This window comes from Balaenoptera musculus, chromosome 8, assembly GCF_009873245.2.
Source record: "Balaenoptera musculus isolate JJ_BM4_2016_0621 chromosome 8, mBalMus1.pri.v3, whole genome shotgun sequence".
NCBI classification, from domain to species: domain Eukaryota; kingdom Metazoa; phylum Chordata; class Mammalia; order Artiodactyla; family Balaenopteridae; genus Balaenoptera; species Balaenoptera musculus.
The window spans coordinates 53216268-53231094 of NC_045792.1; the positions used below are offsets into that span (position 1 = coordinate 53216268).

Consider the following 14827-nt stretch of genomic DNA (forward strand, 5'->3'; position numbering starts at 1 on the left):
GCCAAATTCAGACAGAAGCTGGAGGGCATGGGAGCCTGTGCCTATAGCCCATTAGGATCAGCCTCCCAGGGTGGAGAGCCGGTGGGGGGAAGGGTGGAGAGGATCTGGAGGGACAACTGGCAGAGACACAGTACAGAACCCGCCACCGTTGGGCCCCTTTAGAATGTAAGTGACAGATATATCCAAAGTAAAATGACTTACATCAAAAGGGAATAACGTCAGGTCACCTAACTAGAAACTCCAGGGGTAGGGCCTTCGCCATAGCTTGATCAGTGCTCAAATGATGGCCAGGAACAGGTATCTCGTCTCTCAATTCTATTTGCCTTCATATGTCAGCTTCATTCTCAAGCTGTATGTAGTGGCAAGATGAGAGTGGCAGTAGAGAGTAAAGGAGGGGTGGTCCCCAGAGGAAAACTGTAGTTCTGTATAAAGAAGGAAGGAGAATAGAAGCTGGGTGGAAACACTACACATGCCCACTATAGTTTATGTCAGGGTGCTCATAAACTCGGGTGACAGGGATTGCTACTGGGGCCCGGGTGAGCAGTCTCCTCTGTTTGAGTGTGGCCTGTTGGGGAAATGTAGGTGTCTCTGGGCCACCCATTCCCACCTCTCACTAAAGGGACCTGAAGATTACCTAGCCTAGTGACCCCACTTGACAGGTAGCAAAAGGTTTTACACAAGAGCATGCAGTTAATGTCAAGGCCAGGACTTAAACCCAGGCCACACAATCTGTCCTCCATACCTGACTTCTTTTTAATTTTTTTAAATTTATTTTTTATTTTATTTTATTTTTTTGGCCATGCCGCATGGCTTGTGGGATCTTAGTTCCCTGACCAGGGATCAAACCCATGCCCCATTCAGTGGAAACACAGAGTCCTAACCACTGGACTGCCAGGGAAGTCCCATGACTTCTTTTTTATTTTTTTTAAGTTTTAGTTTTATATTTATTTATTTATTTTTATTTGGTTGTGCCGGGCCTTAGTTGCAGCAGGCGGGCTCCTTAGTTGCGGCTCAAGGGCTCCTTAGTTGTGGCATGCAAACTCTTAGTTGCGGCATGCATGTGGGATCTAGTTCCCTGACCAGGGATCAAACCCAGGCCCCCTGCATCAGGAGTGCGGAGACTTATCCACTGCGCCACCAGGGAAGTCCCATGACTTCTTTTTTAAAAAAGAAATAAGAAACACCCCTAGAGAGTATTTGGAAAAGAAAGACAGGAAGGAATAAGGAAAGAAAGAAAGGAAGGAAGAAAGAGAGGGAGGGAGGGAGGGAGAAACACATGCTCTTGTCCAAATCCCGGTACCTGATGCCATGATTGACACATAGTAGGCCCTCAGATATCTATGTCCCCCATCTCTAAAGGGGAATAGCACTACCTGCTATTTGTTCTGAAGGTGAAATGGAACAAAACTCTCCAAAGCACCTGGCCCAAAGTCAGACCAGTCTGGTTCGGTCCTGGACCATTCTATAAAGACCTGGATATTTCTCAAACAGACATGGAGCAGAGGGAAGGGAAGAGGGTCCTTGTGGGTTGGCAGGGGTCTCCCCCACTGTGGAACTCACAAAGGGAGCCTTGTGTGGGAGTGGTAGCAGGATGCTTCAAGCGACAGCTGGGCCCAGGGCTGCCAGGCCTGGGCTGGGCTGGGCTGGGCTGGGCACTCCGCCACAGGCAGCCCTCTGAGGGCCCTTTCATCTGAGTCCCAGCTGCCACTTGGCTGGCTGGCCCAAAGCCCAGCAGCCTGGAGAGGAGAGGGGCTGGCAGCTTTGTCTCAGGAAGAAGAACAAAGAGTAGGGTGCGTGGGAGGAGGGCAGAGGGAAGCAGTGCTTGCTCTTGGATTCAGGCCAAAGGGAAACAAGATCCAGTTTTAGGCAACACCAAGGGACTGTTTGAATTCTTTTGTTGCCATAGCATCAAGCCAGACAGTTTCCCAGAGACCATCTCAAACAATATCCCAACCCCCACCACGTTACAGGTGAAGAACTGAGGCCCAGAGAGGGACACGGACTTGGCCAAAGTTACACACGAATGGTAGAGCCAAAACTGGAACCCCAGTCGGTCTCTTGTCTCCCGGTGCTGAAGGACTCTGAAAGAGGCACTTCATCTCTGGGACCCTTGGGGTCCTCATACATAAAATGGAGGTGCTAATTCCTATTTTGAATGGTGAGGGTCAAATGTGCTAATGGATATAAAAGGAAGAAGAGGGCCATTTGACTTGGGTCTTGAAAGCTGTGTAGGAGTTTTCCAGAGAGAAGGAGCTGGTGGGGAAAGGCATTTTGAGCACAAGGAACAGCATAAACAAAAGCAAGAAAGCATAGGAGTGCAGGTTGTTTCAGGGCAGCTGGAGCTGGGGGAGAAACAGGAAATGGGGCCCAGGGTTCTTGGTGCTGTCAGAAGTGCCCAGTGTCCCTCCAGCTGTCCAGCCCTCCTTTCTGGGGTGATGACCCTTCAGAACTCAGCCTCCCCATGGAATCATCCTGGCCCATGCAGCTGATCAACCCTCTGGGAGGAGCCAGACAATGCAAGGGGGAACACGTGCCGTGTGGAGCCGGCCCACGGGAGGCGCCCTAACCCGGATGCAGCGGGCAGGGACGCCTGCTTTGAGGAGATCACAGCTGCCTCCCCATGGCTCAATCCCATCTGCAAGTCATAATGTTCAAGGTACACACTTTGCCCAGTGTCTTAATCTACTCAGGCTGCTGTAACAAAAATACTGTAAATCGGGTGGTTTATAAACAACAAACATTTATTTCTCACCGTTCTGGAGGCTAGGAAGTGCAAGATCATGGTGCTGGTAGATTCGGTGTCTGATGAAACCTGCTTTCTGGTTCATAGATGGCCATCTTCTTGCTGTGTCCTCATACGGTGGAAGGAAGGGGCTAGAGAGCTCTCTGGGGGTCTCATTTTTTATAAGAGCACTAATCCCATTCTTCAGGGCTTCACCCTCATGACTTAATCACCTCCCAAAGGCCCCATCTCCTAACATCATCACATTGATGGTTAGGTTTCAACATGAATTTTGGGGGGACACATTCAGATCATAGCAGCCAGATACAAAGCAATTCTTTCCAGTCACAGAAAAACAATTTTGGAGTGAGAAAGACATGCAGTTTAAGCTTGGTTCTGCCAATTACCAGCTGTGTGGCTTTTTGCCATTCACTGAACTTCTCTGAGCCTCGGTTCCCTCATCTGTACAGTAAGTCTAACAGCTTGGAAGAATTGATACAAGAGTCTGTGTTCAGTGCAGGTGTTCAACACATGATCATTTTCCTTTCATTTTCCTCCTTTTCTTGGCACAGCTGACCCCTCTGCTGGGAGGAAACCCCCGCAGGCTTCTCTCAACAAATCTCTCCCCACTTCAAGACCCAGCTTATGTGCCACCACTTCCATGAAGCCTTTCCAGGACCCCCAAACTGAAAAGCTAACTTCCTCTTGTAATGCCTTCTGCTTGTGTTATGTTATTGCCTTTTCTTTTTCTTTCTTTTGCTCTTTTATACTTTTTCATGTTCACTGCAACTAGTGACATAATACAAACATGTGTTAAGAAAAACATTTCTTAATCAATAATTTCCCCTCTTCATTTCTATCCCGTTCCTACTGAATAACCAATGGTAACACCCACTGTGTATCATTCTACACTTTTCTGAGTATACGCTCACATAAATATAAATTTATATAAGGAGGTTTATGTCTTTACTGAATTTCCGTAGTATACACTGCTCTGATATTTATTTTTAATTGCTTAATAAATCATGGATGAGTGAACAGATGTAGATCTACCTCACTCTTTTAAATAGCTGCATACAATTCCATGCCATGGACAAACCATGGTTTATTCAACCATACCTCTATATTTCTAATTTTTGCCACCACAAACAAAACAGTAATACACATATTTGTTCATATATCCTTTCAGAGAAGTGCTTTTAGTTCTATTCGATAGATTCTCAAAAGTGGAAATATTGGGTCAAATGATATCTGTATTTTTAAAAAAGTTTTAGTAGCTATGGCTGTATTGTTTTCCAAAAAAGATCACAGCAGTTCACATTCCAATCAGTGAAGTTTGAGGAGTTCTTTTCTTACATCCTTACCCCCTCTGGCACATTGTTATTCCTCTCAATATTTGCAAAAATGATGGATGAAAAATAGTACAACATTGCTCCTTTGATTGCATTTTCTCAACCCCTTGTAAGTTTCAGTAACTTTTCATTTCAATTATTTTATTTTTCATTTCTAGAAGTTCTATTTGGCTTTTTTCAAATCTGCCTGGTCATTTTTTTAAATATAAATTTATTTATTTTATTTATTTATTTTTGGCTGCACTGGGTCTTTGTTGCTGTGCATGGGCTTTCTCTAGTTACGGCAAGCAAGGGCTACTCTTCACTGCGGTGTGCGGGCTTCTCATTGTGGTGGCTTCCCTTGTTGCAGAGCACGGACTCTAGGCACGTGGGCTCAGTAGTTGTGGCTCGTGGGCTCTAGAGCGCAGGCTCAGTAGTTGTGGCGCATGGGCTTAGCTGCTCCGCGGCATGTGGGATCTTCCCGGACCAGGGCTCAAACCCGTGTCCCCTACGTTGGCAGGCAGATTCTTAACCACTGAGCCACCACGGAAGCCCTGCCTGGTCATTTTTGATCAGATCTTCTTGGTCTTCACTCAGGTTTTTGTTTTTTTTTTTTTAAAAGATTTTTTTTTGATGTGGACCATTTTTAACATCTTTATTGAATTTGTTACAATATTGCTTTTTTTTTATGTTTTGGTTTTTTGGCCACGAGGCATGTGGGATCTTAGCTCCCCAACCAGGGATCGAACCCTCACCCCCTGCATTGGAAGGCGAAGTCTTAACCACTGGACCACCAGGGAAGTCCCTTCACTCAGGTTTTAAATACACCCTTCTCTATAGTTATTTAAGCACAGTAAACACTTATTTTATATTCTATACCCAGTAATCTCAGTATTTGAGGTGCTTGTGGATCTACTGACTCTTGCTCACTGTACCCTGTGTCCTTTTGTGGTGTGTGACTTTTGATTCTGAGCTTGCATTTGTTGGACTGCTATCTGTGTGAATTCTTTGAGGCTTGGTTTGACTGTGCACTTACCTCCAGGAAGGGTTTTCATTTTCTTTGTCAGACATCTGGGGCATTACCAATCCAGGTCCGATTTAAATTAAGTTCCTTGTTGTTGTTGCTCTTGTTGATCCTGAAAAAAAAGAATATTTGGACCCTGGATCTATTTGAGCTCTAGCCTATTGCCAGAATTTTTCAGGGGAGACTTTTCTCTACCCAGAACAGAGGAATGAGACAGATGTTTCCACAGCATTCACATTTGAGTGGTGGATTTTTAATAATTTACCCTTTTATAGTCTCTGATCTGACATCCAACCCTGTGAGTGGCCCAGACTTTGTCTCCTACTCTCTCTCCCCTGAAAATAAAAGTTCTAGGTTACTCAGGGTTGGAGATAATCCTAGGGAAGTCCATGGAGTTGGTGTTCAAACATCTCAGAGCAGTTCCTTGACTTTCTTGAGAGCTCAGACATATAGACATACATATATTCAGTATTTTCAATATTTTGAGATGCTTTTTAGTAGGAGGATTTCCAGTAACATGGACTTCCAGCATATTTTCATATGCTCATTTACTCTTTCATTAAAGTTATTTGTGTTCATATCTTTGGAACAAAGACATGTCTTGTGCACCTGTGTCTGCAGCCCCCAACCCCTAGCTAAGGTCAGTATCAGTAACTCTTGGGTGAACATTAAATGGGGTGACAACCCACATGGGGAGGAAGAAGAGATTGGAAAGTTATCCACGGCTGGATGGGATGATGTTGGAAGGGTGGTGTCATAGAGTCAGGGGGAATGGGCACTGACATTCACTGAGTCCCATCCTTCCTAGGCCAGTAAATGCATCATTCTAGTTTTTCCCAAATTTCCAAGATGACACGATGCTTGTTAAATATGCAGGTTCCCAGGCCCTTCCTTGGTAACTTGGTTTTAGTACTCTGGAGGTGGGGCTCTGGAATGATGTTCAACAAGCATTCTGAGAGAGTCTTAGCAACAGGGAAGTTTGGGAAACATGATAGATTTTTTTCCTCTTAATTCTCACAACAACCCAGAAAGTAAGTATTTGCATGTATTTTACAAAGAGGAAATTTGGGCTCTTTTGAGAGGGGAAGTGATGGATGATCACACAGCTGGTAAATGACAGATCTAGGGTTCCATTCCTAGTTGTCACACTCCAAAGCTCTATTTTTTTTTCACCAGATTGTCTGGTTATTATTGTTATTATTTTTTCCAAGTTTCTGTACCATTAGTTTATGACCAAAAGTCATATTTTTAAAAAATTGTGTTAAAAAACACATAAGATGAAATTTATATCTTAAGCATTTTTAAGGGTATAGTTTAGTAGTGTTACATTGCCGTGAAACAGATCTCCAGAACTTTTTCATCTTGTAAAACTGAAACTCTCTACCCATTAAACAATTCCCCTTTTCCCTCTCCCCCCAGCCCCTGGTAACCACTATTCAACTTCCTGTTTCTATTAATTTGACTACTTTAGGTATCTCATATAAGTGGAATTATGCAGTATTTGTCTTTTTGTTACTGGCTTATTTCACTTAATGTCCTCAAGAGTCATCCATGCTGTAGCATGTGACAGGATTTCCTTCCTCTTTATGGCTGAATAGCATTCCATTGTACATATATCCCACTTTTGTTTATGCATTCATCCATTGATGGATATTCCACCTCTCGGCTACTGTGAATAATGCTGCTATGAAATGGGTGTGCAAATATGTCTTGGAGGTCCTGCTTTTAATTTTCTGCATATATAACCAGAAGTAGATTTGCTGGATCATATAATAGTTCTACTTTTAGTGTTTTTTTTTTTGAGGAACTGCCATGATTAGACTGGGGTTATGGGTTTTGGGGAGGAAGATCACAGAGGCAAAGTGCCATTTTCATCACATCATATTAAGGATGCTTACTATCATCATGATTTATGACTTCTGATGTTGATCTTGATCACCTGGCTGAAGTTGTGTTTGTCATTTTCTCCACTGTATGGTTACTCTTCTTCCCCTCCTCTTTCCATACTGTCCTCTCTGGAAGGTCATTATGCAGGCCCATACTACAGAAGAGTAATGCCCCCCTTCATAAGGATCATGTTTTAACAAGCAAAATAACTCACAGAACAGGTACCTAGCTCTTCTCATCACTGGTCATGCTCTGTACTTTCAGCGGCTGATCTGAGGTGAATAACTGGCCGCCCTATCTCCTGGAGGCCCACCCTTCTCACCTGTAAAGTGGGTGTCGCTCATCCTTTATCCCTAGGACTGTAGTGAGTGGAGACAGTCTCAAGGTCGTCAATGTCAGTTCCCTCTGCCTCCTCCATTTGGCTGTCCCGCAACACCAGGCAACAGAGGGACAGTGACTAGCCTAAGGTTTCACCGCAAGGCCGCCAACTCCAGCCCAATCAGGGTTCTAACCACACCCTGGGTACGGATTCCCCCCACCCCGGGGCGGGAGCGAGGAGCACTTCCGCCAGCCACAAGTACCGCGCACGTGGCGGGCTGTGCGGGACCGGCGAGCGGCAGCCTGGCTGCGCAGTGCCAGCGCCTGCGGGGCCGGGATGATGAGCCTGACCTCGGCGCCCGGTTCCCGGCCGTTGCGCCGGGCCGTGACCCCCGTGGGCCGGCAGACGGTGAGTGCGAAGCCCGGGGCGGGCGAGAAGACCCGGCCGGCTCCGGCTCCGGCTCCGGCCCCGCGCCTCTCCCTTCTTTCACTCCTTCCAGGGTCCCCCGTCCTTCCCTCCCCGCGGGTCTGAATTCCCCTGCTTCCGGCGCGCCCGTCTCGGCCTGCGGCTAGGCGCTCTCTTTTCACCTGGTCAGTTCCTGCCGCTTTGATCTCTCCTTCCGCGCCACAGCCTCGGTTCCGGTTCCGGTTCCGGCTCAGTCCAGCCTCTCCTCTATGCCCTCTTTCCTGCTTGGCTGCCTTTGTCTCCTCCTTCTTCTCTTTGCGCCTCGTCTCTCAGCCCCCTGGCTTGCCCCAGTCTACTGCTCTTCCTCTGCCCCTCCTCTTCCCCTGCCCCTCCCCTCCTGCAGGTGGGAGTAGACCCAACTGAGGGCTGGCCAGAGTATCATTCATTCCCTCACCCCCCCGGACACCCACCCTCTCTAGCCTGTCCCTGACCTCTGGCTGGGTCCTGAGTCCTCCTGCTTGCCCGTTCCCTCCCAGGGCTTGGGTGGGGGGACCGGGGGGGTGGGGGGGAGGATCAAGAAAAAGCCCAGAGCACTCAAGGATCAGAACATTTAACCTCTCCCCGGCTACGTGCCATCCTGAAGACTTGTAGGAAGGGAAAGCAGATCCAGCAGTGGGGCGACTGTGGCTCTTTTCAGTAGGATGATGATAACCTCATTGTTCCTGGCTATTGACAATGTCACCTGCTCAGAGGCAGGGGCCGCTCAAGGTACCCAATAAATGTCTGAATTAATTACCGGGCAAAGGAGGAAGCCAGCACTGTGCATGATGCCAAGTAGGGCAAGATTGGCCTTTATCAGAATACCAGGTGCTCCTGTAAGTCAGTGCTGAGGGTAAGTGCAGTTCAATTCAGCAGACACTTAATGGAGTATCCCTGGTGTGCTGAGCACTGTAGTAGGTACTGGTAACATAAAGATGAATCTGGGATAGTCGTCCCTCCAGTCTGGTGGGGGATACAGATGAAGGAACAGAATTACCATGACAAGGGAAGTACATGGCCCTCTGAAATCACAAGGAGACAACCCATCCAGAAAATTCCCGGAGGAATTAACTTGAAGGATGAGTGGGCTGACTGAAGGGACTGGGGGTGTTAAATGAGTGAAGTCCTGGGGGCAGTGGGGCCCAGCCTGCTCTGAATGGGTTGGGGTTGGGGAGCAGTAGTTGGCTCTGGTAGTTGATTGCCAGGGTTGCACAGGACCTTGTAAACCTTGTTAAGGAGTCTCGAGTTAACCTGTAAAGAAATGTGGGATCACTGAAGTGTTTAATGCAGGTGGTGACCAGATCGGATTTTCGCTTCAGAGAAACTGCTTTGGTTTCAGAATAGAGATTGGATTGGGGGAGGATATTCGAGGGAGCCAGGAGCCATGGAACTGACCAGCCATTTAGAATGGCCAGGACTTGGTGACTGATTACCTGTGTGGGGGGAGGTTGAGGACAGGAGCAGAATGCAAGATTAGAGTCTAGGTTTCTGGCTCAGACGACTGAGATAGGGTACAGTGGGAAAAGGTCAAAGTTGTGGTGTGGGGAGAGATCTTGGGCTTGGGAGACATATGAATGGGGGTGTCCCTCCACTGACTAGACTAAGTGTGACCTAAGGAAATGTATGAATGTTTGGTGGGATGAGAGCTGGGCCTGATTCATCCCTGTGTCCTCGTGGCCAGCACTAGCCTGGTACCCAGCAGAGCCTCCTAAAGACCACATTTCCCCAGCCTGTGCACACAGGGCCTGGGTCATGCTTGCTCACCCAGGAATGCTTCAGCAGGGTGACTGGTAGAACAGGTGGGGAGGAGGGGCCATGAGGAAGGGCAGGTGGTCCAGAAGAGGGATGGAAAAGAAGTCTTTATCTGCTAGAAACACACACAGTAGTATTTATGGATGGGTAGGAGGTCTGAGATTTCCAAAGAGATTTGGAGTTTTTAGAAAACACGGAGGGAAAAGGGACATAATTAGGAAGCTTGGGAACAGGGCCCAGGTCTTTGTTGATAAAGAAATGGGACTGCAAATATCAGGGCAGGGGACTATTTTGTGTAGCATCTGGAAATGAGCTTCAGAAACAACATTTGAAGTGATTGGATTCATTAAACTTTCAAAGCTGGAGAGTCTTAGAGTTCTCTTCATCGATTTTGCCTCACTATTTGATAGATGACTAAGCTTAGGCCCAGAGAAGGAAGTGTGACGCCCTAGAAACATAGCTAATTACTAGCAGCAGTGCGACTGGATGTTGGGAGGGTGGGGGTAGGTCATCCATACTGTCCTGAAGTCAGACTGATACGGATTTGATCCCAGCTCCAACTTCCTCACCTCCTAGCTGTGTGACCCCTCTTTCTGAGCTTTCCTCGCCTGTAATGTGGGGACGTTAAGAGCTCTCAGTGGTACAGGAGTGATGAGAGTCCATCATCGATCCATTCAGGGGTTAAAGTCTGCAAATTCACATTTAACTGCCTGCTTTACAGAGCCACCTTAGGGTTAATCAAACAGCCTTGCCAAGGAGCCTTGAGGTTTATGGGAGAAAGAGGGCGTCACAGGTTCTGGGCTTATTTTTCTCAGGGCTGTATTGTTTGGCTGCCGTCAGACTCCAACCTCTTTTCTCCCTTCTCCATTCCAGCTAGCAGAACTGTCCCTTGGTAGGAGCTGTTGCCATGGCAACTCAGTTCTCCCCAGCAATTTGGCTGCCTTGAGTTCTCTTAATTCCAGTACTTTAATCTTAGAGGTAGAGCCCACAGACAAGTTGAAAAGGAAGTCACACCTAAATCTGACTGAAGGACATTCCTGAGTCCTGTCCCTATCCCTGGCCCTGTAATGACCTGTAGTGGAGTCTCCAGTTTGGAAATCCAGCCTTCCCCCTAATACTGTAGATCTTTTCCACAGCAGCAGCCATCACATCCCTTAGGAAACCTTCCCTGACAACCTCCAACACACATCTACAAAAAGAGCCAATCCCTTCTACCTTTGAGTCTTCCCCCTCAGCACCTACACATTTAAGCCATCTGTTTCCCTTTCTCCCCTATGAGCTCCTCAAGGGCAGGGACCGTGTCCTGTCCATCTGCTTCAGAGGAGGCTTGGGTGGAATAGGTCCTCCCTACATTTTGTTGGATGAATAGGGATTGAAGAGTGGAGGTGTTTGAAGGTTGAAAATTAATTTATGTAATGACTAAGTGGTAAATCAGACCTGAGTTCAAATCCCGACATTATCGCTTAATAGCTGGTTGGTCTTAAGCAACTTGAACTTCACCTCCTTAAGCCTTAGTTTCTTCATCTGGAAAATGGGGATTTAATACATTCATCATAGGATTACTATGAGGGTTGAGTTAGAGAGTGTATGTAAAGCACTTTACACAGTTACTAGACTGTGAGGGGAGGTTCTGTGTCCTGCTTGTTCCTCACTGTGTCCCAGCTACCTGGCACAAAATAGGCACATACATGTTTTATTGAACGAGTGAGTGAATTTTAAAAGATGAAAGTTGTTCAGGAAGCTGGGTTTGTAAGGATAACAACCGGTGTATCACCTCATGTGTAATAACCGCTATAGAGTATTCTGGTATTTTTGTCAGGTCTGTGTGGCAGCATTCCTCAGATGCAGCCCGACTCTCAGTCTCTTTCCAGGTCCCTCTCTGCACTCGCCTGTGGGCATCTCCAGGCAGATATCACATGGGTCTCACCCACATCCTTAGTGCTCAGCCCAAGGTCTGATCTAGAGAAGAGGCCTCTAAAAATTCTGATGAACAGCTAAATCTAACTTACATTTGCACCATACTTTACCATTTATGAGGCAGTTTTACGCCTGTTGTATTTGGTGTTACCAACCTTGTCACCACCAAGTATATTCCTGTTATTTAATCCCATGGGCCCATATTTTGAAAAAATAACCATCAAACAAATTACATTTGTTAATCAAAGTCATGCCAACTGCTAATCAGAACTTCTGCTCTATATGAAATAAGAATTTTTATCCCCACTCCCAGCACGGATGTGGACACACAGTAAGTACCAAAGAAATGATTCCTGAATGAATACATGTGTGATTTCTTTAGCCTTTCTGAAAGGTTGAAAATGTTTTGCCCCCCACAACACCCCCCCCTTTTTTTTTTTTTTACTGTATCTTATATCTAAGCATCCCTGTCAGGAACTCTTGACTTCACAATAGCTCCATATCCTCATTTTATTTTATTTATTTATTTTTTTGGCCATGCCACATGGCATGCGGGATCTTAGTTCCCCGACCAGGGATTGAACCTGTGTCCCCTGCAGTGGAAGCGCAGAGTCCTAACCACTGGACCGCCAGGGAAGTCCCCCTATCCTCACTTTATAAACAAGGAAACTGAGGCCTAGGGAGGGAAAAAACCTTGCCACAGGCCACACACTTTAGAGGTATTGTCGCTGTGACTTGCTTCCACTAATATTCTGTGACCTAAATGAGAAAATTCAAATGCTTGAATGGGTATTCTTATATCAAACTAAAATATTTTTCTTCCTTTAAATGCCTACTCTCTGTAGCTATACAGCATAAATATAACCCCCTTCAGTAAGATGGACATTCCAATAAGCTGAAGCCAATCATTATGGCTCCCCTAAATTCTGTAGGGTATTGTTCTTTGGATGATGAGCTCCCTGGAGATGGCGCTGTGGGTTCACTCTGCCTCTTGTGCCCCCAGGAATCTCCTGTAGTGGAGCTGAACGTTGGGGGTGAGTTCTATACCACCACCTTGGGCACCCTGAGAAAACTCCCAGGCTCAAAGCTGGCAGAGATGTTCTCCAGCTCCGCCAAGGCCTGCCTGGACGCGGAGGGACGCTTCTTCATTGATCGCTGTGGCACCTATTTTGGACCCATCCTGGAATATCTGCGCAGTGGGCAGCTGCCCACACAGCACATCCCCGAGGTGTACCGTGAGGCTCAGTTCTACGAAATCAAGCCTTTAATCAAACTCTTGGAGGACATGCCACAGATCTTTGGTGAGCAGGTAGCTCGGAAGCAGTTTTTGCTGCAGGTGCCAGGCTACAGTGAGAACCTGGAGCTTATGGTGCGCCTGGCGCGTGCTGAGGCCGTGGCGGCGCGCTGCTCTAGTGTTCTGGTGTGCCTGGTACAGAACGAAAAGGATGACGCAAACTGCGCGGACGCCCTGCGCTCCCTGGAGGCGGACAAGAGGTCAGTGGTCAAATTCGGGCCTTGGAAGGCAGCCCTGGATATCAGGGACCTCCTGGACTGCATGAACATGGACATTGAGGCCCAAGGGTACCAGGTACGCTATTCACACAACAGTCCGTTACCGGCCAAGGTCTCCGACTACTTCTATACCTTCAGCTTCAGCTGGTGGTGATCCCCAGGGGCGGGGACTGTTTGTTATGGGCTCTGGTGGGACTTAAGAAATTAAAGGTTGCCTTCCAAAGCCATCTTCCTTTAATTTTAAAAACAAACAGACATCAAAAACTTCCAAGGTGGTCTACTTGAGTCTTGCCCCAAATATGTGTTTCCCCTTTGAGGACTTTCCACTCATTGCAACTGACTCCACTGTACTTGCCTAGAGAGGTGCAGCTGTTTCCTCTTTAAAGCCTCGTGTACCTGCCAGACCCTTCCCTTGAAGTCCAATAGCAAGGCAGAGGTGAATCGGAATGTGTCAACAGTGCTTTGGCTGGAGATGCGGGATGACAACAGGAAAATAATAGGATGTCATGAATCTAGACAGACATAAAAATGTAATCTACCCAGCCTCAGCTTGTGGTCCAATCTTCTAGCCCTGGTGTGTGCCTTCATGAGGAAGATGCCAAGTTAGTATACCTGGAGTAGATGGCGCTCAGCTCTCCTTTCCTGGATGCTGTGGGTATTGGCTGCTAAAGCCTCACAGGTGTCCTCTTATCTAGAGCAGTAGTTCTCAAAGTGTGGTCCCTAGACCGGCAGCATCCCCAATACCTGGGAACTTGTTAGACATACAAATTCTCTAGTCCCTACCTCAGACCTACTGAATCAGAAACAGGGAGTTGGCCCAGCAGTCTGTTTTAAGAAGTTCTCCAGGTAATTCTGATGCACTTTAATTTTGAGATCTGATCAAGAAAAGAATTGCTGTCTCGCTTGTGTGGAGGTACAGAAGACTGATCCCTCACCTCACGGAGGTGCAGTTCCTGTTCTAGAGTTCCTCGTGGGATCAGGCTGAAGTCAGTCTTCACTGAACACCACATTCTTGCTTAGTGGTCTTTCTCTGCTTTAACCTGCTTCCCTCCCTCCCCTTCACCTGAGAACACATCCTCAATAAACGACTTAAACAAGAGACTCTCTCAGGTTCTGCTTCTCAACCAAAGACATTAAGTGACTCTAAGGAGGACACATTCATCCTTCTCCAAGTTCAGGTCTGGGATAGATGGCCCCCGTTTCCCACCTAGTAGGATTACCAGCCATCCTGGGTTCCCTGGGACTGAAGGTCAGGTTTAACTGTGAAGCTTTAAGGAATTAACACTGAATCAGAGAATTTCAAATTTAAACATAAAATTGCTCAGAACATAGTTATTTTCAGTGAGCGTTTTAATTCAGTAACTGCATCTGCTTGTATATTTTTTTCTTATTTTCAAAGCTTGTTCTATATTTTCTTTTTCTTTTTTTGGTATTTAATATGGCTCACAATTTAAAGTGGAAAAATCCTGAATATCTATTTGAACTTAACATCATGAATCAATTCAACGTTACTCCTCAAGAGCCTGAAAAAAGTTCATAGCCTTTGATCAGTAATTACACTTCTGAGATTTGATTCCAAGGAGATACCCTGCTGCATAAGATCTAAATAGGATTGCTTAGGGCTTCCCTGGTGGCGCAGTGGTTGAGAGTCTGCCTGCCAGTGCAGGAGACATGGGTTCGAGCCCTGGTCTGGGAAGGTCCCACTTGCCGCGGAGCAACTGAGCCCGTGAGCCACGACTACTGAGCCTGCGCGTCTGGAGCCTGTGCTCTGCAACGGGAGAGGCCGCGACAGTGAGAGGCCCGCGCACCGAGATGAAGAGTGGCCCCCGCTCGTCGCAACTAAAGAAAGCCCTTGCACAGAAACGAAGACCCAACACAGCCAAAAATAAATATAAATAAATAAATAAATTTAAATAAAT

General features: G+C 46.8%; 3 protein-coding genes across 4 annotated transcripts in view; 2 read left to right on the forward strand and 1 right to left on the reverse strand.

Annotated features, from left to right (window-relative positions):
* LOC118898909 (thyroid hormone responsive) overlaps positions 1-8118 on the reverse strand; it is a 40957-nt gene extending 32839 nt beyond the window's left edge. The window contains exons 1-2 of the mRNA XM_036859706.1: positions 7871-8118; positions 5090-5189 (exon numbers count right to left, since the gene is read on the reverse strand). The gene's annotated coding sequence lies outside the window, so the exon portion shown is untranslated. The remainder of the gene's footprint in view (positions 1-5089; positions 5190-7870) is intronic.
* Positions 7559-14268, forward strand: KCTD14 (potassium channel tetramerization domain containing 14). 2 transcript variants are annotated; one of them, XM_036859705.1, is made up of 3 exons: positions 7559-7691; positions 12400-12984; positions 13782-14268. In XM_036859705.1, exons 1-3 carry the CDS (start codon positions 7620-7622, stop codon positions 13785-13787), a joined length of 663 nt encoding a protein of 220 aa, XP_036715600.1. In that variant the 5' UTR covers positions 7559-7619; the 3' UTR covers positions 13788-14268. The 2 variants fall into 2 exon arrangements, with proteins under 2 accessions (XP_036715600.1, XP_036715599.1); XM_036859704.1 differs by having other exon boundaries at positions 12400-14268.
* Positions 7574-14827, forward strand: part of INTS4 (integrator complex subunit 4) — a 137730-nt gene continuing 130476 nt past the window's right edge. The window contains exon 1 of the mRNA XM_036859703.1: positions 7574-7691. The gene's annotated coding sequence lies outside the window, so the exon portion shown is untranslated. The remainder of the gene's footprint in view (positions 7692-14827) is intronic.

Excerpts from the sequence above, each read along its gene's own strand:
- KCTD14 (XM_036859704.1), top strand. The coding sequence starts at position 7,620 with ATGATGAGCCTGACCTCGGCGCCCGGTTCCCGGCCGTTGCGCCGGGCC. Across the intron at positions 7,692-12,399 it reads CCCCCGTGGGCCGGCAGACG|GAATCTCCTGTAGTGGAGCT; the intron begins GTGAGTGCGAAG and ends TTGTGCCCCCAG.